Genomic DNA, 22,902 nt, shown 5'->3' with positions numbered 1-22,902 from the left:
CAGGTTCAAGACAGGCCATTTGACATAACTCTCGTTACTTATGTCCTTCCACTGCTCACTTTTGAAGCACTATTATTTTTCTTTTTGGTTATGCACTACACAAGATCGCAAGTGTTTCCCTCTTATGTTGCTCTACCCTCTCCACCGTGGTGTTGCTCTCTTTCGCCTGTGTGCTTCTCCCCAGGCCTATCCAAGTTGTGCTCGCCATCATGTCCTTCTCCCTACTGCTTTCTCACCCGTGTGCTCCCCCCCCCCCCGAACAGCTCCATGTACCTCTCTCTAACCCATGTGCTTCTCTTTACCCTGCATTCTACAATCATCTTTCTCGTCCATATTGCTTTCCCTCACCCTCTCTATTGCTTCCCCCAGCTGTGGCCTTTGTGTTGCCTCCCTCCAGCCACCCCCCCGCCTAAAAACCTAAATATATTTAAAAAGACATGTAAAAAAAATTAAAAACACTTTCACACTACTTTAATTGTTTGTTTTTTTAATTTACAGATCCAGTTTGGATCCACACATTAAAAGAAATTAAGCATCCCGTGTCATTTTGTAGGCACAAGCCTACAAAATGTGGTGGGCAGTTGCCTCATAGTGTCTTTTTGTTTTCTCTACAGCCATGCTGCATAGCATCGGGGATTTTATGCAGGATTGCTAAAAACACGATGGCAAAGCCAATAATAGGTCCCAAAGGTGAGACCTGCTGCCTTCGACAATGCTCGTTTTTGAATGCCCTTGGCACCTCCAGTAATCTCTCTGTACAAGCTGTAAGTTCTTATCTGTGTCCAGGAAGTGAGTGCCAGATCAGAGCACTACAAAGCAAGAGAGAGTCAAACTATTCTTTGAGAGGTCCAACACTGCTTATGGCCGCCTTATGAAAGTATGCTCCTTCATACTGGAAATGCCGCCTTCGAAGCACTTGTCGTTTGTACACATTGGAAAACGGAGATGCAGCCTAGACCTTCCAAAAGACTGTTCCGGGACCAGCTTCGCCTCTACTGAGGAATAGGATCCCACCAAGTGGCGAACACTACACTGTTCGACAGCACCTTCACCTGCTCACTGCCTGCCCAGCAGGCTGGTGCCCTGAGGTGGCTGGAAGACGACATTCAGGCACTATACAAGACATACAAATAATTCAAAACATTTTCCGCCAAGGTTTACATGTGCTGATTCTCACTTCACGTGCAGTGAAAGAATTAAAACAAGCATTGGCATAGCCAACAGGTCTCGCTTTTGGGACCTTATAAGTATTTAGTTATGCAGCACAATATCCTTGGTGCAACAACATCACCTGTTGCATGGCTAAACACTTATAAGGTCCCAAAGGCGAAACCTATTGGCTATGCCAATTCTTGTTACTTATGTTTCACAATAACGATTATCAGGACACCGAGGAGCGCTCAAAATCCAAATGCCCTTCGAAGCCTTATACATGAGAAGTAGGCGCTAGGCAACTGCACATAGCAAAACATGTGCACATATTTCAATATCAATTCTTGCAACGCTTGTATCATTACTACGTAATGTGCATAGGTCTGCATGCATTCATTAGCATTAATATGTTTACCAGGCTGGGTGTGTGTGCAATCATTTCAGGAATGTACACATATATTAAAGATGTATGTCGGCAGCGGGATCGTAGACAGCCGTGTGCAGAGTAATGCAGATTGAGTGAGATGTGTTGCCTTTTGTCCGGATGGATATATGATGTCACCTTAAAGGATGGCGCCCTAATAAACACAGGCCGGTGAGTGGTGAAGACATGCAGCCAGAACAAAAATCCCTAACCCAGCCCTAACAACAGCAAAAAAAAAAAAAGAAACTGATGGGGCAGTCACTGTGGTAACTTTTGTTCAATAATGAACTTCTTCTGTCAAAAAGGGCATGGTTTTACCTCGCTAGGCCAGTTGGTAGCTGGTCGTGCTCGATAACTGGGCTTTCACTCAGGAACGCAATTCATTCTGGGGGCGGTTCACGTCACTCAAGGCAACTGATCTGTAGAAACTTTGAGAGGTCAGTTTATTCTGACCGGTGGTGACTGCAGTTTTAAAGTGAGTGGTTCCAGATGTTTGCCATGAATATATAGCATAGGAGACTGAGCCTGACATAGAAGATGCTGGAGAGAGGGGGGAGGTAAGAAGGGAGAGTGGTAGAGGAGGAGACATAAACAGAGAAAAAGAGCTAGAGAGAGCAGGAGCTGGGAGAGAGGGGTGAAGAGAAATAGAAAGTGATGGAGGGAGAAAGACAGGGAAGCTGGAGGCATGTAAAGAGAGTAGAGGGCAGTAAAGGGTAAGAGAGAGGGCCAATAGGCAAAGAGCGGGAGAAATGGGGTGAGAGATGGAAGAAAAAATGGAGGGGGGAAAAAAGAGACAGGAACGGCACTCACTTGTGGCCTCCAGCTGCGCCGGGAGCCCCCACACACTACAACGGCCTACCTTTGGGAAGGAAATGCCTTTAGCTGGGTTTTCCGAATGTGGGAATAAATGGACTGAACCCAGCACTCCTTTCTTTCCATGGTCCTTCTGAAATGTGTGTTTTTTAGCAGCCCAATTATACCGTTACACCCGTCAGTGCCTAGCCCTTTTCTAAGCCATCTCATGGTATATAATGTGGCACTGCTTTCAATGTCTGAAGCGGGCAATCACTGGCTGTGAGACAGTACGCTCCGGTTTAGAATCGAGAGAACAAGGGATGCACGGAAATAGTTTCAAGATGAAAATACAACTTGACCATAAGAAGAGAGCTGACCACTCAGTGCAATTCTTCATGGCAATATAAAACATTTCACCTGAAAAGAACCTTACAACCTACGTTATGGGAATTCAATAGCACAGATCATAAATTTTACGCATAGTTAGAAAGACAAGCAGTGACTGCGCGCGCACGAGCGGCCGCGAGAAAATTTTGAATAAGTCTGTTACCGTTCCTGTGAAGTAGATGGACACTTAGGGGGGGACAGTCTTCAGTGGAGACAACAAGGAGAAGCCAAGACGATGTAAAAACACGGCAGGTTCACAAATCCAACAAGCATTGGCCGCGCGTGCAAGACGCGATATGTGGTGGGGAGGGGGAGAAGAGGGAGTTGTGTGCGAGCGCGCTAAAAGAAAATAAAAAGGACGCGAGTGGTGCACGCGCGATGTCGCCTCCGCTCGTGCACTACTAAATGTCTCACAGAGCAGCGCATGCGCTGGCTCAGGCGAGACCTAATAAATGACCTGTTGCATAACCCAACTAAGCTGACAGTAGCCAGAAGTCACCCCACCCCAAATGAGAATAGCAAGCATTCACCCCCCTCCCTAACTGATGGAAGTCAGTAGTCACAACTCACGCCAGTTGAGAGAACCTTTCAGTCACATGCCTCCCTAGCTTAAAGAACCCAGCAGCCATAAACCGCGGGTGATGCTTGTAGGTCTAACATACCTCAGATGATAGAAACCAGCAGTCATATTTCATCCCAGCTTGCCATACCCAGACCATAACATAAAGCTGATAAGAACCTGGAGTCATAATCACCATAATTCAGAGAACCCAACAATCATACCCCATCTCAGCTTAAGGAAGCCAGGAGCCACACACCAACCAAGCCGATAGCCAGCAGTCATAAGCCACCCCAGATGAAGATAGCCAGCATTCACCCACTCCCTAACTGATGGAAATAAGTAGACACAACTCTCGCCAGTCACACGCCTCCCCAGCTTAAAGACGCCAGCAGCCATAAACCCCGGGTGATGCTTGTAGATCTAACACACCTCAGATGATAGAAGCCAGCAGTCATATCTCATCCCAGCTTGCTGTACCCAGAAGCCATAACCAAACAAAGCTAATAAAAGCCAGCAGCCATTACCCATCATAATCATACCCCAAAGCCAGCTTAAACAAGTCAGCAGCCACACCCCAACCCGCTGATAGAAGCCAGGAACCATAAACCACCATAATTGAGAGAACCCATCAATCATACCTCAAACCCAGCTTAAACAAACCAACAGCCACACCCCAACCAAGCTGATAGAAGCATTCCGTCATAACCCACCCAAGCAGGGAGAACCCATCAATCATACCCCACCCCAGCTTAAAGAAGAAAGCAGTCATAACTGATCCCAGCTGGGAGAACCTAGCAGCCGTAACCCCACCAAGCTGATAGATGCCTGCAGTCATAACCCACCCAAGCAGGGAGAACCTATCAATTATACACTACCCCAGTTTAAAGAAGCCAGCAGCCATAAACCACAGGCGATGCTTTTAGTTCTAACATACCTCAGATGATAGAAACCAGCAATCATAACCCACCATAGCTGAGGGAAGACAGCAGTCATAACCACTTAGGGAAAACCAATCAGCCATACCCCACCATAGCATGAAGAACCCGGGAACCATACCCCAAACAAGTTGATTGAAGCCTGCAGACATAACCCAAACTAAGTGACAGACAGCATCCGTCATCACACACCACTGATGACAGAAGGCAGCGGGTACAGCCTGCCGGCCCTCAGGATATATGCCTGTACTCCTAATCTACCTCAGATGATGGAAACAGGCAGCCATCCCACACCCCAGCTGAGAGAAGCCAGCAGTCACAATACATCTTATGTGATAGAAGCCAGCATTCGCAGCACACCTCTGTAAACCCCCAGTAGTTGCACCGCACCACACCACACTGCTGTAAACCAGTCACAACCCAGCATACCTGAAAGATGCCAGCGGTCTCAACCCCATCCCACCAGAGGACAGCAGTCTCAACCCCATCCCACCAGAGGAGAGCAGTCTCAACTTATCCCACCAGAGGACAGCAGTCTCAACCCATCACACCATAGGACAGCAGTCTCAACCCATCCCACCATTTGACAGCAGTCTCAACCTCATCCTACCCGAGGACCGCAGTGTCAACCCATCCCACCAGAGGAAAGCAGTCTCAACCCATCCCATCAGAGGACAGCAGTCTCAACCCATCCCACCAGAGGACAGCAGTCTCAACCCATCTCACCAGAGGACAGCAGTTTTAACCCATCCCACCAGAGGACAGCAGTCTCAACCCATCTCACCAGAGGACAGCAGTTTTAACCCATCCCACCAGAGGACAGCAGTCTCAACCCATCTCACCAGAGGACAGCAGTTTTAACCCATCCCACCAGAGGACAGCAGTCCCAACCCATCTCACCAGAGGACAGCAGTTTCAACCCATCCCACCAGAGGACAGCAGTCTCAACCCATCCCACCAGAGGACAGCAGTCCCATCCCACCCCACCAGAGGACAGCAGTCTCATCCTACCTCACCAGAGGACAGCAGTCTCATCCCACCCACTCCAGCATAACAAATAGGCTTGCAGTCCTAACCCAGACTACCGAGGACAGGCTGACCCTTAAACTAGGCTCCCCTTCTGGAGAGGCCTGCAGTGCAGAGAGAGGCCTGGGGCCCTAGGGTAAGCTCCCAGAGGTGAGGCCTGCCATGCAGAGAAGCCTGCGGCCCTAGGCTAAGCTCCCAGCGGAGAGGCCTGCCATGCAGAGAAGCCTGAGGCCCTAGGCTAAGCTCCCAGCAGAGAGGCCTGCCATGCAGAGAAGCCTGGGGCCCTAGGCTAAGCTCCCAGCGGAGAGGCCTGCAGTGCTAACACACGCCCTCCAGGAGAGGACGTCTTCAGCCTTTCACAACATTACTCCAGAGCTCTAAACTCAGAACCTTAGAATATAAACACAGGAACTCCCGGCCACCGATCTATCCTGAACCATGAGTGCAGCACTGAGAGCTCCCGGACCACAACAATGGCCTGACCAACCACAGAGCTGCTCCACCACAACACTAATCTAGTCAGTGGCAGAGCTGCCCAACGACAGCACTGACTTCACCCACAACAGAACTCTCCGACTGTACACTAACTAGACAACACAATACCCAGGATGAAACACCTGTCAGAGCTCACTGACCACAGCACTGAGCTGGCGTGAGCAGCAGCAGAGCTCCATGACCACAGCACTGAGCTGGCAGCAGAGCTCCATGACCACAGCACTGAGCTGGCAGCAGAGCTCCATGACCACTGCACTGAGCTGGCAGAAGCAGAGCTTACTGACCACAGCACTGAGCTGGCATGGGCAGCAGCAGAGCTCCATGACCACAGCACTGAGCTGGCAGCAGAGCTCCATGACCACAGCACTGAGCTGGCAGCAGAGCTCCATGACTACAGCACTGAGCTGGCAGCAGAGCTCCATGACCACTGCACTGAGCTGGCAGAAGCAGAGCTCCATGACCACAGCACTGAGCTGGCAGAAGCAGAGCTCCATGACCACAGCACTGAGCTGGCAAAGTCACTGGCTGAGCTCCCTTACCACAGCATTGAGCTGGCACAGTCACTGGCAGAGCTCCATGACCACAGCATTGAGCTGGCACGGTCACTGGAAGAGCTCCCTTACCACAGTATTGAGCTGGCACGGTCACTGGCAGAGCTTCACGAGCACAGCATTGAGCTGGCACAGTCACTGGCAGAGCTCCATGACCACAGCACTGAGCTGGCAGAAGCAGAGCTCCATGACCACAGCATTGAGCTAGCACCATCACTGGCAGAGCTCCCTTAGCACAGCATTGAGCTGGCACGGTCACTGGAAGAGGTCCCTTACCACAGTATTGAGCTGGCACGGTCACTGGCAGAGCTTCACGACCACAGCATTGAGCTGTCACTGGCAGAGCTCCCTTACCACAGCATTGAGCTGGCAACTTCACTGGCAGAGCTCCATGACCAAAGCACTGAGCTGGCACCGTCACTGGCGGAGCTCCCTTACCACAGCATTGAGCTGGCACAGTCACTGGCAGAGCTCCATGACCACAGCATTGAGCTGGCACCATCACTGGCAGAGCTCCCTTACCACAGCATTGAGATGGCACAGTCACTGGCAGAGCTCCATGACCACAGCATTGAGCTGACATGGTCACTGGCAGAGCTCCATGGCCACAGCACCGAGCTGGCACAGTCACTGGCAGGGCTCCCTTACCACAGCATTGAGCTGGCACAGTCACTGGCAGAGCTCCATGGACACAGCACTGAGCTGGCACAGTCACTGGCAGAGCTCCCTTACCACAGCACTGAGCTGGCACAGTCACTGGCAGAGCTCCCTTACCACAGCACTGAGCTGGCACAGCCACTGGCAGAGCTCCATGACCACAGCACTGAGCTGGCACACTGATAGAGCTCCTTGAACACCACTGACTTTAAGCACTGCAGGGCGCCGTGAGCATGTCGCTGACTGGAACAGTGGCAGAGCTCCCGTGCACATCTCGGACCTGACTAGTAGGACAGCTCCAGTGGCACTGGCCTGCCCCATGGTAGAGCCCCTCGACCAAAGTACTGACACAAGGCAGAGCTTCCGGACAGCAGCATTCACTCCTGCCAGACCTCCATGACCACTGCCCTGGCCCATCACGGGGTTCACTGCCTACAGCACTGACCAGACCCATGGTAGTCCCAGGAGCGCTGCACTGGCCCGGACACAGCTCTTCCCCGCAGCTCTGATTCATGATAGAGGTCGCAGACTACAGCTCTTGCCCCTGGCCGCAGCAGAGAGCCTTTGGCATGTGGAACCCTTGGTAATCAGCAACCCTGGCATATGCCATCCTAAGAAAATGTCTGGGCCTCTACCCCCTTTTACAACAAATTAAGTGCTTACTAGAGAGGCAAGCAGTCGTACCCACCCTAATATAAATAACCCAGCAGTCACATACATACCCAGTTGATAGAAGCCAGCAGTCACAACCCACCCTAGCTGACAGAATCCATCATTCACAACCCACCCTAGCTGACACAAGCCACCATTCACAACCCACCCTATCTGACACACTCCACCATTCACAACCCGCCCTAGCTGACAGATTCCATCATTCACAACCCACCCTAGCTGGCACAAGCCACCATTCCCAACCCACCCTAGATGACCCACGCCACCATTCACAACCCGCCCTAGCTGACACACTCCACTATTCACAAACCACCCTAGCTGACACAAGCCACCATTCACAACCCGCCCTAGCTGACACACTCCACTATTCACAAACCACCCTAGCTGACACAAGCCACCATTCACAACCCACCCTAGCTGACACACTCCACCATTCACAACCAGCCCTAGCTGACACACTACACTATTCACAACCCACCCAAGCTGACACACTCCACTATTCACAACCCACCCTAGCTGACACAAGCCACCATTCGCAACCCACCCTAGCTGACACACTCCACCATTCCCAACTCACCCTAGCTGACACACTCCACCATTCACAACCCACCCTAGCTGACACACTCCACCATTCACAACCAGCCCTAGCTGACACAAGCCACCATTCACAACCCACCCTAGCTGACACACTCCACCATTTTCAACCCACACTAGCTGACACACACCACCATTCACAGCTCCCCCAGCTGAATGAAACTACCATCCATAACCCACCCTAACTGAAGCAAGCCAGCAACCATACAGAGCATGAACTCAGCATCAAATAATGATACAGCTGCCTACCAATTGCACCGACAAAGTTTACTGCCTTCAGCACCGACCCACGCGACAGCAGCCCTCCCTGATAAAGTACAATGCATACAATGCAGTGACAGCGCTATCCGACCTCAGGGTAGACCATCCATCACAGACAGCAGGAGCACCCTTCCTGCAAGGGCCCCTCTCCCCGCCACTAAACACGGTGACCGTGCCCCCCTCTCTACTGTCACAAACCTGTTGAAAACAAACGTTTTTATTCAGGCTGAGACCCTAACTCACAGCTGGCTCATTCCTGAGTAAGTTTACACCAGATGGATGACACACTGGAGGCTCGTCCCGCTCACCACACGCCCCTGGAAGTGGAAAGACAGACACATCTATGCACAAGAAGCGCCCACAGGCCGGTGCATGCACAAAGTTGAGCGAACAGCTGGGAGCTCCTTACCATCTTGTTAATATCCATGGTGGGGAAATGCGCTGGAGTGAAGCGCGCGGACTGAAGCTGCACAGATGTGCTATCCCAGCAGAGCGGATCCTTCCTCCCCCAGCAGCCTGGTCTTTATCCCATCTGTTGAGCCAAGAGGCCCCGGAGCGTGCCCCGAACCATCAGATGCAGAACGAGGGCACGGGATGCCTGTCCCCTCCTCGCATGGGTACCGACAAGCGGCGCCGACTCCCAGAGATTCTGTGGTGTATTCAAGCGCCGGCTCCTCCTGCGAGGGACTGCAGCTCTAGCCCAGGCAGAGAGCTGTCGCTCGGGCAGTGGGGCCCTCTTCTTTCCTCTGGGTGGGCCGGTCCCTATGCCATCTGTGGAGAGAGCAGACCCCAGCGACGACCAGCAGGCTGCTCCGTGCCAGCCTCAGATGCGGTGCCCCTCAGCACCGCAGCTCTCCTCTCTGCCCACCGAGGGGGACCCAGTTGGCATTTCATCCGCTGAACCGAAGGAGTCCGTCAAGGGTCCAAACGTGCCCCCCTTGCACTGTCCCTCTTCTCAGCCTGAGAGGGACCCGCTCACACGCCCATTGTCATGAACTAGCGGATGAGCCCCGACAGATCCCAAGATGCGGAGTATCCAGCGATCCCTCCGCTCCTCTAGACACCACGGATGACTGGCGCCTGTAAACAGCTCCCAGCGCTGCCTAGGAGCACACAGCGTGTCTGGGCGATGAGCCGCAAGTGTCAGTCGTCTGGCTGCCCGAGCCCTGTCTGAGGGAAGTGGCTAGAAAAGAGGCAGGATGGAGCCGGATTCGTGAATCCCCCGTGCCCTTCGGCTACCTTCGGAAAATTAACTCCGCCCCGACAGGAACAGACAGAAGCAGCAGATCACTTCTCCAGGCCACGTTATGGGATGCACGATTCTATGGGATACCAAAGTCAGCCAGGCTATAAATGACCTGATACTACTAATGTATGCTGCAGAGTGGCCGTGCTGCACAAGAAGAGACAGAAAAGAGAGATATATACAGATAATGACATGTTAAAGAAAGGAGAAGTAAATAGAGGCCTCCAGAGTAAGAGTGAAAGGAAGGAAAATACTTCGTGGAAAGGATTGGAATCAGATAATAAAATAAACGGGGCGGAAGAGAGTGAAAGGAGGAGAAGGAAACTAATGCCAAGGGAAAAACAGAAAGCCCTCCCAGTGCCGGATTAAACCCTGTGGAGGTCCTTAGGCAGTCGAAATTTCGCAAATGATCTCCTAATACGTTTTTAATTTTATCAAACATCAATTTTAATAAACCAATTTTATTACACAAAACTAAACATTAATAATGTTATTAAACAAAAAGTATTTTTTTTAAATTTTTAATAAACCAATAAAACTTAAAATATTCACTTTCCTCAATTTGTTTGTGGTGAAATCTTTCAGACTTTCTTGGAAGTCTACCATAATGATAAGTGAGTTCAGACCAAGATAGATTTGTTCTGTTACGGTAGAAATTAAATGTTGAAGTAAAATCAAACTTCATTATAACTCAGAAAAGCTAGCTTAGTAACACAGACGTCGGGTTATATACTTGTCGGTGTTCTCACAGCGTCTACTCGCGAAGATTCTACTCTGGTCTGGAGTCAGATTCGCGACATTAACTCACAGAAATCTTTGTTTCTGGAGGTTTCTTGTGTGCGCGCTCTAGTGGGATAACATTGAACTAAGTAGTGTGCATGACGGCCGCTACATGGAGATGACCATCACTACTGTACATTACACGTACGTAGTTTGCACCACATTTTTTTACAAACTGCCAGCTGATGAGCTTTTAAAAGACAAACTGTCATGTGAATCTGATGTCTCTGGTATCAATCAATCAATCTATCATTGTATTTATAAAGCGCACTACTTACCCGTGAGGGTCTCAAGGCGCTGAGGGGAGGCGGTGCTGCTACTGTTCGAAGAGCCAGGTCTTGAGGAGTTTTCTGAAGGTGAGCAGGTCTTGGGTCTGCCGTAGGTGGGTGGGGAGGGTGTTCCAGGTCTTGGCGGCAAGGAAGGAGAAGGATCTGCCGCCGGCGGTCGTTCGTTGGATGCGGGGGACAGCGGCGAGGGCGAGGCTGGTGGACCGGAGCTTGCGGGTGGGGATGTAGAAGCTGAGTCGGTCGTTGAGGTAGGCTGGTCCGGTGTTGTGGAGGGCTTTGTGTGCGTGGGTGAGTAGCTTGAAGGTGATCCTCTGTTTGACGGGGAGCCAGTGTAGGTCTCTCAGGTGGGTGGTGATGTGGCTGCGGCGAGGGACATTGAGGATCAGTCGAGCAGAGGCGTTTTGGATGCGTTGCAGTCGTCGCAGGTGTTTGGCCGGGTTACCTGCGTAGAGTGCGTTGCCGTAGTCCAGCCTGCTGCTGACGTGGACCTGGGTCACAGTTCTTCTTGTTTCGGTGGGGATGCGGGGGATAGCGACGAGGGCAAGGCTGGCGGACCGGAGCTGGCGGGTGGGGGTGTAGAAGCTGAGTCGGCCGTTGAGGTAGGCTGGTCCGGTGTTGTGGAGGGCTTTGTGTGCGTGGGTGAGTAGCTTGAAGGTGATCCTCTGTTTGACGGGGAGCCAGTGTAGGTCTCTCAGGTGGGGGGTGAAGTGGCTGCGGCGAGGGACATTGAGGATCAGTCGAGCAGAGGCGTTTTGGATGCGTTGCAGTTGTCGCAGGTGTTTGGCCGGGTTACCTGCGTAGAGTGCGTTGCCGTAGTCCAGCCTGCTGCTGACGAGGACCTGGGTCACAGTTCTTCTTGTTTCAGTGGGGATCCACTTGTAGATCCTGCAGAGCATGCGGAGGGTGTTGTAGCAGGAGGAGGAGACGGCGTTGACCTGCTTTGACATGGAGAGGGAGGAGTCGAGGATGATTCCCAGGTTGTGTGCGTCATCGGAGGGTGTCGGTGCTGTTCCTAGCGTGGTTGGCCACCAGGAGTCATCCCAGGCTGAGGGGGTGATTCTGAGGATGAAGACCTCCGTCTTGTCCGAGTTCAGCTTCAGTCGGCTGCTCCTCATCCATTCGGCGACAGCCTTCATTCCATCGTGGAGGTTGGTTTTGGCGGTGTGCGGGTCCTTGGTGAGGGAGAGGATCAGCTGGGTGTCGTCAGCGTAGGAGATGATGTTGAGATCGTGTTGGCGGGAGACTTGGGCGAGGGGGGCCATGTAGACGTTGAACAGCGTCGGGCTGAGGGAAGAGCCCTGGTGTACGCCGCAGATGATGTCGGTGGCTTCGGAGCGGAAGGGGGGGAGGCGGACGCTCTGGGTTCTCCCGGAGAGGAAGGATGTGGTCCAGCCAGGTCCTTCTCTTGGATTCCGGCATCTTGGATGCGTGTCATTAGTGTGCGGTGGCAGACCATGTCGAAAGCGTCTGACAGATCCAGGAGGATGAGGGCTGATGTCTCGCCGTTGTCTAGTTGAATCCTAATATCGTCTGTGGCGGCGATGAGGGCTGTCTCGGTGCTGTGGTTTTTTTCGGAACACGGACCGGGATGGGTCTAGGATGTTGTTGGCCTCGAGGTAGCGGGTCAGTTGCGAGTTGACGACTTTCTCGATGACCTTCGCCGGGAACGGGAGCAGGGAGATGGGCCGGAAGTTCTTGAGGTCCTTGGGTTCCGCCTTGGGCTTCTTGAGAAGGGCGTTGATCTCGGCGTGCTTCCAGCTTTCCGGAAATGTGGCTGTCTCGAGGGAGATGTTGATTACTTTCCGAAGTTGGGGTGCGATGGCTGCGTCTGCTTTGTTGAATATGTGGTGTGGGCAGGGGTCTGACAGTGATCCTGAGTGGATGGAGTTCGTGATCTTGCGTGTTTCGTCGTCGTTGACGTTGGTCCAGGAGGTCAGGCGGTTGATGCGGGTGGTGTTTGCCGGGGGGTGGGGTCTGGCGCTGTCGGGGCGGTTGTGGTGTTGAAGCTGTCATGGATGTCAGCGATCTTGCGGTGGAAGAAGGTGGCCAGTGAGTCGCACAGTTCTTGTGAGGGCGGGATGTCGTTGGCACTGGGGTTGGAGAGTTCCTTGACGATGCTGAAGAGTTCTTTGCTGTCGTGTGCGTTGTTGTCCAGGCAGGCTTTGAAGGACGATCTCTTGGCTGATCTGATGAGGTGGTGATGTCTGCGGGTGGTGTCCTTGTGGGCTGAGTAGCTGTCCGATGTTCGTTCATGGAGCCATTTCTTCTCCAGTTTCCGGTATGTTCGTTTGGAGGTCTGGAGCTCTTCGGTGAACCAGGCGGCTTTCTTGCTGGTGCGGCTGTTGGATGGTTTCTTGAGCGGGGCGAGGGTGTTGGCGCACTCGTCGATCCATTGTCTGGAGTTGCGGGCGGCGGTGTCTGGGTCGGTGGGGTCGGTGGGCGGGTTCTGGGCGAGGGTTTTGGCCAGCTGGTCTTCGGTGACTTTGCTCCAGCAGCGGCGGGGCAGCTGTTGGGTGCGATGGTGCGTGGTGCGTGGTGGGCTTCTTGTAGGTGAAATGGATGCAGCGATGATCGGTCCAGTGGAGTTCAGTGGTGTGGTTGAAGGAGACGTGGGTGCTTGTGGAGAAGATGGGGTCAAGCGTGTAGCCGGCGGCGTGGGTGGGTGCGGTGACCAGTTGTCTGAGGCCGAGGTTGGCGAGGTTGTCGGTTATGTACTTTAAGTTGCTAATGGGTACATCACATTAATACAGTATTTTCTTTATAGAGTCTTTAATGTAAAGTTTTCGTTGATTCATTTTTTTCTATCTTTTGGAAGCATCCCCAAAGCATTCATTCTGTTGATGATATCCTGCCACATGACCACTCTCTCTGCTTCACGGAGGTTGTGTGAAGGCAGACCATGTAGTTCTCTGTAGTGGTCCACTGCATAGTTCACTCCAATACCAGTGTTTTGCTCAGTAAAGGTCTTCTCTAATGGGATGGTCTGCACCGTGGTGGTTGTAGCTGGCATCTGGCTCCACAACATCTCAGCAGCAGAAGAGAAAGAGGGCAGAGGCTAGTTTCAACTAGCTCCTGACTACCAACTCATGTAACCCTGTACACAAACAGCAGATATGACACCCTTCGCTCGTAGGTTACAGACCACTCGTGTCTGTGCCACACAACCTGTCCTTTCACACATGTAGAGTTTTTTTTTTTATATTCAAATTTTTATTGGTTTTGAACACGTGAAATAATTAAACAAATACACGGAAATCAGCAAGACGAATACATTCCCGTAGTCAATGCAACCCCCAATCACGAACCCCAAAAGGCATACACAGACAAGATATGTAGGCAGGTTACTCAAAACCCTCAACATTGCCCAACCACTTCCCCCACACTCTACGATACTTTTTGCCGCACCCCTTTTCCATGTACAGGGCTTTCTCCTGGGTCACGCACCAATCCACCCCTCTACGCCACCTCCCCAGGTCTGGTGGATCGGGACTTATCCAAGCCGCCGCTATGTCCCGCCTGGCCACGATCATAGCTGTAATAAAAAATAACTTTTCATTTCTGGACCCATCCAGCCCATCTGTGATCCCCAGCATTGAGTGACGTGGGTCATGAGGAACCTCCCAACCCAATACTTCTGCAAGTTCTGCCTCAAGAGACCCCCAGATTTGCTCCAACCGGCGGCACGACCAAACCATGTGGAAAAAGTCAGCCGGGGTGTAAGCACATCTTGCGCAAGATGCGTCCGGGTGCAAGCCCGCTCTGAAAAGGCGCAGGGGAGGGAGATACGCAGCATGCAGGTAGTAGAGCTGAATCAGCTTGAGTTTGGCAGAAAGCGTTACAACAAACAAATGATCGACGGAATGCTGACAATGCATACATTCTCCCCCAGTCAAGAGATCTGGGTTAAATCCATTGTTCTTTTGCCCACTACGCCACCCCAGTTTAGACATGGCCATATGCAAATCAGTCTTGACCCTGTGCCTCATGGGAACAGTCCAGCCCGAACTGCCAAGCCATGTCTTCCCTGGACCGGAATCAAGCATCCTAGGACCGGTTTCTGGCTATCAGCCGTCATCAGCCAGGATAGCTTGACTCCAGTGGCGTAGTGAGCATGGGTCCCACGTCTGGGAATACCCATCCCACTTAGGGCGAAAAGCGTTACAACAAACAAATGATGGACGGAATGCTGACAATGCATACATTCTTCCCCAGTCAAGAGATCTGGGTTAAATCCATCGTTCTTCTGCCCACTACGCCACCCCAGTTTAGACATGGCCATATGCAAATCAGTCTTGACCCTGTGCCTCATGGGAACAGTCCAGCCCAAACTGCCAAGCCATGTCTTCCCTGGACCGGAATCAAGCATCCTAGGACCGGTTTCTGGCTATCAGCCGTCATCAGCCAGGATAGCTTGACTCCAGTGGCGTAGTGAGCATGGGTCCCACGTCTGGGAATACCCATCCCACTTAGGGCGAAAAGCGTTACAACAAACAAATGATGGACGGAATGCTGACAATGCATACATTCTCCCCCAGTCAAGAGATCTGGGTTAAATCCATCGTTCTTTTGCCCCCTACGCCACCCTAGTTTAGACATGGCCATATGCAAATCAGTCTTGACCCTGTGCCTCATGGGAACAGTCCAGTCCGAACTGCCAAGCCATGTCTTCCCTGGACCGGAATCAAGCATCCTAGGACCGGTTTCTGGCATTTCAGCCGTCTTCAGCCAGGCTTGCTTGAATCCAGTGGCAAAGTGAGCAAGGGACTCACGTCTGAGCATACCCTGCCAACTTATTGCGAACAAAGCGGTACAAAAGGGGGTGGTGATGGACGGAGCATCAGAACCAATCAAACACTCACACCCAGTCAACAGATCTGGGTTTGATCCATCACCGTTCTTTAGCCCACTCTGCCACCCCAGTTCAGACATGGCCATATGCAAATCAGTCTGACCCTGTGCCTCATGGGAACAGTCCAGCCCGAACTGCCAAGCCATGCCTTCCCTGGACCGGAAACAAGCTTCCTAGGACCGGTTTCTGGCATTTCAGCCGTCTTCAGCCAGGCTTGCTTGAATCCAGTGGCAAAGTGAGCAAGGGACTCACGTCTGAGCATACCCTGCCAACTTATGGCGAACAAAGCGGTACAAAAGGGGGTGGTGATGGACGGAGCATCAGAACCAATCAAACACTCACACCCAGTCAAAGATCTGGGTTTGATCCATCACATACACATAGGCGGCTCCCCTGACACTCACAGGGAGCTTAGCCGGGCACCACACGGCACCACAGAGCCGAAATTGCTTTTAAAAACGTTATTTTTGATGTTGGTTTGGAAAATTTGTTTTAATTTTTAAATTTACTCCTTGTCACACCGCCTGGTCATATTAGCTGGTGGGGGCATTTTCGAGCCGTTTCTGGGCTCTGAATGACCTCCGGTAACCTAAGTCTAAACCGGAAGGTCCCGCCATCTTGGATTGGGAAGAGGGCTTTTTGCGCTCTAGTGTGAGGGCGAACACAGGACCTCGCGCCTCATAAATGGCCGCACTCACTCGTCCGCGCAGCGGGCGGGCGCAGCGGGCGCGCCGATGGCGCGCCGGAGGCGCGCCAGAGGCAAGCCCGTCTGGGCCCGTCCGGGCCCGTACGGACCTAGGGCCAGACATGCTGCCCAAAACAAAGCGAGGGCCTCTCACATACTCGCAAGAACAACTTATGTCTCTCTGCCCCAAAGCCTCCTGCCTCTGTCCGAGGGGATTGAGGTTGGATGTGCTCTTCAAAGCCTGTGCTCTATGTACTACGGAAAGTAAAGAGGCCCAGAATGCTCCCCCTCCTAGGGAACCACTTCGACTAGCCCTCCTGAACTGTAGATCTTTACCTAGGCACTCCTTACACATCCACCATCTGATTTTGGATCACAAGCTTGATGTGCTATTTTTGTCGGAAACGTGGACATCTGACAGTTCGGATTTTGACATGGCGAACGCTCTTCCCCCCGGATTTTGTATCTTTTGCTTGCACAGACCGCGAGGCAGAGGGGGCGGGCTGGCCATTATATATAGAGATATTTTGACATGTAGGGCCGCTGAAGGGTCTATCCTGGATGCGGAAAGTTGTAGCTTTAAGATTCAATTGTCCCCCAACGACTCACTGTCGGGGTTGCTGATTTACCGGCCTCCGGGCAAAATCAAGCAGTTCGCGAACTCTCTGCTTGAAGAGGCCCCATTGCTAATAGCGTCGGCACCCAACTTTCTCCTGCTTGGAGATTTAAACCTACATTTCGATTCAGCGGAGGATAAAGCTGCAAACGACCTTAGATCTGAACTTGGGCTGGGGAACATCACCCTCCATAATCAGGAGCCCACCCACGTCAAGGGCCATTTATTGGATACGGTGTTTTCTAATCTTCCCCGTCTTTCCATGTCACCGTCCTTGCCTCTCCCTTGGACGGATCACTTCCTGATCCCCTTTCAACTGGGTTTTGTTACAACTCCCCCATCTCTCCCGGCAGCCACAGCACAAGTACCAGTAAGGGCATGGTCGAAACTCCCGGTCGGCGATCTTACACGCAAGCTGACACATACCATCCCGGTGCTTAATAGGGATCCTATAGAGGCAGATGAGGCTTTCTGCGAATGGCTCAGCACAGCTTTAGACGCGGTACTTCCCCTGAAAATAGCCAACAGGAAGACGGGGGGCCCCAAATCCTTATGGTTCACCCCAGAGCTGGGTCTTCTGAGAAAAATTTGTAAAAAGAAAGAACGTGACTGGCGGAAAAACTGGGCAGGAAACTCCAAAGAAGAGTACAGGGCAGCCATGAGAACTTATAAAGTGGCGCGCAATGCCACCAAAGCGGCCTACCTTGAAAATAGGATAAAATCATCAACCAATTCTTCAAGGGAAACCTATAAAATTCTCAAAGAGCTGCTCAAAGTTCCAGTATCTCCAGAACCCTCAGAGGGGAGTACGGACCGCTGTAACCTTCTGGCCCAGTACTTTGACCAGAAAATTCAAAACATCATAGCCGGCCTCCCCGTGTCCCGTCAGAGCCTGCCCTTGGGGGAGAGCCGTCTGGCCACTGATAGAGCCGTGCTGGACAAGTTTGCCCCGATCACCAGGGAAGCTTTCTGTAAAGAGTTGGCCGCGCAAAAAAGTGGCTCTCCGACGGATCCCATGCCTATGTACATCCTAAAGCAGTTTATGGATGTCATAGCGGGACCGGCAGTAGATCTACTCAATGCTTCCTTTGCCGCCGCCAAGGTCCCCCCCAGTTGGAAGCAGGCTATAGTAAAAGCCCTGCTAAAAAAAGCGGGGCTTGATCCCACCGATTTGTCCAACTTTCGGCCAATCTCCTTACTGCCAGGGATGGGAAAGATTGCTGAGAAATGGGTTAACCGGCAACTCTCGTCCTTTTTGGAATCTAACGAGTTGTTACGGCACACCCAGACTGGCTTTCGGCCCGGTCAAGGCACTGACTCGGCGCTGATCACCATGGTAGAAGAGGGCAGGTGCATCTTAGATTCAGGAGGATCAGCAGCCCTGGTCCTCCTGGATCTGAGCGCGGCATTTGATACGGTGGATCATAAGATCTTGATCCACCGGTTGGAGGAGCTGGGAGTAAGAGGCCTGGCGCTCACCTGGCTAATGTCATTCTTGAGTGATCGAACATATCAAGTGTGCGAGGGCAACTATAGATCAGTGCCCACCCCCCTTCAGTGTGGTGTCCCGCAGGGCTCTTCACTGAGCCCTACGCTTTTTAACGTCTACATGGCCCCACTGGAGGGGGAGGTCGCACCCTTTGGAGTGAAACTCGCAACGTACGCGGATGACACCCAATTGATTGTTTCGCTCTCGCTCGCAGAAAGCCATGGTGAGAAGTTTGCCGCCTGCCTTACCAACATCATGGCATGGATGGCCGACTCAAGACTCAAGCTTAATGCCTCCAAAACCGAGGTGATGTTGCTGGGAAATCTCTGCACCTCCCTCCCCAAATGTATGTGGCCGACTTGTTTAGGAGATCCTCCGACCCCGAAGGGATCCATAAAAAGTCTCGGCGTCTGGCTTGAACCGGAGCTGTCGATGCACACTCAGGCGAAAATAACTGCAGGGTGTTGCTATGGGCTGCTCCGCTCAATACGGAAAGTTATGCCCTTACTCCCATTAGACTCTAGGAAATTGCTGGTACAGGGCCTTATTCTGTCAAGACTGGATTATAACAACGCCCTTTTCCTGGCTGCACCGGAATACACCTTGAACGTGCTCCAGAGGGCACAGAATGCAGCTGCAAGACTGCTGACGAACACACCTAGAAGAACGTCAGCAAAACCGGCCTTGAAAGCGCTCCATTGGCTGCCCATAAGAGCGAGAGTGAAATTCAAAGCGCTCTGTACAGTGTTCAGAGTCCTCCAAGGCACAGGCCCTCCGATCCTCAGAGATCTGATCCGCCCTTACAAATCAGTACGAACGCTCCGCTCTGGCGAGGAAAACCTGGTAGCCATCCCGAGAGCAAAAAGAACAAGGACCGGAGGACGCCGCTTTTCAATAAACGCGGGTCAGCTATGGAACTCCCTCCCAACATCAATGAGGAAAGAACCTAGCTTGACCAGATTCCGAAAATCCCTTAAAACGTTCCTTTTCCCCCAGAATGACTAACATCTCTGGATGCGGCTCAGAGGAGGTCTATCTGTGTGTACACGTAGCGCTGGGACGCTCAAGGGCAGCCATGCGCTTTAGAAATTCTTTTTCATTTCATTTCATTTCATCACCGTTCTTTAGCCCTGGCTGGCTGGCTGATGACGGCTGATAGCCAGAAACCGGTCCTCGGATGCTTGATTCCGGTCCAGGGAAGACATGGCTTGGCAGTTCGGGCTGGACTGTTCCCATGAGGCACAGGGTCAAGACTGATTTGCATATGGCCATGTCTAAACTGGGGTGGCGTAGTGGGCAAAAGAATGATGGATTTAACCCAGATCTCTTGACTGGGGGAGAATGTATGAATTGTCAGCATTCCGTCCATCATTTGTTTGTTGTAACGCTTTTCGCCCTAAGTGGGATGGGTATTCCCAGACGTGGGAACCATGCTCACTACGCCACTGGAGTCAAGCTATCCTGGCTGATGACGGCTGATAGCCAGAAACCGGTCCTAGGATGCTTGATTCCGGTCCAGGGAAGACATGGCTTGGCAGTTCGGGCTGGACTGTTCCCATGAGGCACAGGGTCAAGACTGATTTGCATATGGCCATGTCTGAACTGGGGTGGCAGAGTGGGCTAAAGAACGGTGATGGATCAAACCCAGATCTGTTGACTGGGTGTGAGTGTTTGATTGGTTCTGATGCTCCGTCCATCACCACCCCCTTTTGTACCGCTTTGTTCGCCATAAGTTGGCAGGGTATGCTCAGACGTGAGTCCCTTGCTCACTTTGCCACTGGATTCAAGCAAGCCTGGCTGAAGACGGCTAAAATGCCATAAACCGGTCCTAGGAAGCTTGTTTCCGGTCCAGGGAAGGCATGGCTTGGCAGTTCGGGCTGGACTGTTCCCATGAGGCACAGGGTCAGACTGATTTGCATATGGCCATGTCTGAACTGGGGTGGCAGAGTGGGCTAAAGAACGGTGATGGATCAAACCCAGATCTGTTGACTGGGTGTGAGTGTTTGATTGGTTCTGATGCTCCGTCCATCACCACCCCCTTTTGTACCGCTGAGTTTGGCAGAGGCAGTGACTGTCCTAGAGGCCATGAGAGCATTGCGGCAGTCCATTTCATCGAGGGGGCCCACCCATTCCACCCATCGTTCCCTCAACTTATCTAAGGAGGCGTGTGTGTTGTTAACTAAAGTCCGGTAAATACGGAAGATACACCCCTTACCCAAGTCTCCCATCATTGTCTGGGCCTCAGTGGAGATATATTCAGGGAGCCTTGTGTCATCCAGGATGTGTGTATGGAGGGCGTGTCTCATCTGCAAATATTTATAAAATTGGGACGGGTGTAGGGAGTAGCGAGTTTGGAGCTCCTGAAAGGTGAGTATATGACCTTTAGCCCATAAATCCCCAAGTTGTGAGATGCCAATAATATCCCAAGTTTTAAAACCCTGTATTCCACTAACCTCCCGGAGCCGGGTCCCATTCCAGAGGGGTGTACATTGGGTCAGTTTATGCGTCCAACCGGTTTGACGCAACGAGGCCTGCCAGACCAATAACACAGAGCGCGTAACCTCGGGCAATCGGGATGGGATGGGCCCTCCGTACTTCATGGCCTGGATTTGAGTTAAACCTAGATCACCCAACTCCAGCCTATAGGCCGGGTCAGACCAGCCCCCGTTGAACCAATCGTGGACCACCAGGAGACGTACGGCCAGGAAATAAAGTTATAAGTGCGTCATCCTCATACCCCCATCAAAAGAGGGAATCCGGCATGTAGACAGAGCCAGGCGCGCCCTGCCACCGCTCCAGAGAAACCGGGTAATTAAACTCTCCAGCTCCCGGAACCAAAGCCTGGGAAAGCAGAAGGGGGTATTTTGGAGGACATAAATAAATCTGGGGAGGATCATCATTTTAAACAAGGCCACCCTCCCCAGGGGGTTCAGAGGTAGTGCTTTCCATTTAAGAAGATCCTCCTTGGCCTTCTTAACCAACGGGGTTACATTAAGAGCCCAGCCCAGCTCGGGAAGGAGGGTAATCCATATCCCCAAGTACTTAAATGATTGTCGCCGAAGTGGTATGGTGGATTGCCACTCAAAGCATTCCCTCGAGAGATGCAGGGGTACCAGAACCGACTTGCCATGGTTTAGCCGCAGACCAGAGGCCTGCTCAAAGGAATGTAGGATATGGAGGCAGTAAGAAGACCGGGACGCCGTCCGCATATAATGCGATCTTGTCCGTTTCGGTATTAGGCCACTCCCAGCCACGAATGCGTTCCTCAGCACGCACCGGGGAAGCCAAGGGTTCCATCGCCAGTGCGAATGACAACGGGGAAAGGGAGCAACCCTGCAAAGTGCCCCTGGCAATGGGAAAGGCCTCCGATAGCACCCCGTTGACCAGCACTCGTGCTCTCGGGTGGGCGTAAAGGACACAGACCAGCGATCTGAAATGAGGCCCGAACCTCATCTCGGCCAACACAGCCTGCAAATACGTCCAGTCCACCGTATCAAATGCTTTTTCGAAGCCCACTGACAGGATTGGGTAAGTATGGGGTAAGCACATGCCGGTGGGCTAAAGCCAGCTGCAGCCTCCGGAGGCAGTGGCGGGTCCCCTGCTGAGGCATGAGCCCACATTGGTCTGGATGGACCAGCAGGGTTAAGTAGGGTTTCAAACGTTAAGCCAGAATGGTGGCAAACAACTTAATTTCGGTATTGAGGAGGGAGATGGGATGATAGCCCGCACATCTGCGAGAGGGGGGCTGGGATTTTGGGAGAACCACCATAGTGGCGATATCCATTTCCTGCGGAAAGGAACCTTTCTCCACAGCTTCATGGAATAAGCTGGCCAAGTTGGGCATTAGTGTGTCTTGGTATGCCGCATAATACTCCTGGGGAAGGCCATCAGGGCCCGGGTTCATACCCGAGGAGGTGAGCACACATGTAGAGTTACAACTAAAATACAGTGTTTATGCCCCTTCTAGCTTTGCTTTCTATAAGCCACATTGCTGTTGAATTGCAGACAACAGCTACTGCAGCACCCGTGGAAAGACTCCAACCAGCAGCAAAGCCCATCATTATCATCCAGTCAGGTATGCACCACTGATATGACTCTCACAACCATACACCTTTAAGATGTGCAACTTACATTAATTAGCTTAACACTGTCCTAAATATACATACTGTGCAAATGTACAGGCAATGTCTTCACAATATGTGGAACATGTCAGTGAAGTTGTCTCATCTATACACATCCCGTCATGTAATTAACACCTTTGCAGGTTCTCTGTTGCCAACTGCTTTGCCACCTGTGTTGCCATGCAGACTGCCTTTTACACCAGGCGGATGATAGAGCCTGGCGAGTCAACATCCATGTCAATCACTATTAGTCTACTCTTCTTCTTTCTACTGTTTGAGAACAGTGAAACTGTGAATCATTGACTCCCAAGGGAGCCC

General features: G+C 52.0%; 1 protein-coding gene across 1 annotated transcript in view; it reads right to left on the bottom strand.

Moving 5' to 3' along the window:
• Positions 1 to 9,683, bottom strand: part of HIP1 (huntingtin interacting protein 1) — a 352,795-nt gene extending 343,112 nt beyond the window's left edge. Inside the window, exon 1 of the mRNA XM_085649657.1 lies at positions 8,921 to 9,683. Within this exon, the coding sequence (XP_085505783.1) occupies positions 8,921 to 8,938 (18 nt within the window). The 5' untranslated portion in view covers positions 8,939 to 9,683. The remainder of the gene's footprint in view (positions 1 to 8,920) is intronic.
• Positions 9,684 to 22,902: the final 13,219 nt, after the last annotated feature.

The sequence above is a fragment of the Triturus cristatus genome, chromosome 3_2 (assembly GCF_964204655.1).
Source record: "Triturus cristatus chromosome 3_2, aTriCri1.1, whole genome shotgun sequence".
In the NCBI taxonomy this organism is placed as follows: Eukaryota; Metazoa; Chordata; class Amphibia; order Caudata; family Salamandridae; genus Triturus; species Triturus cristatus.
The sequence above is the reverse complement of the archived record's forward strand: the minus strand, read 5'-3'. Positions and strand labels throughout refer to the sequence as shown.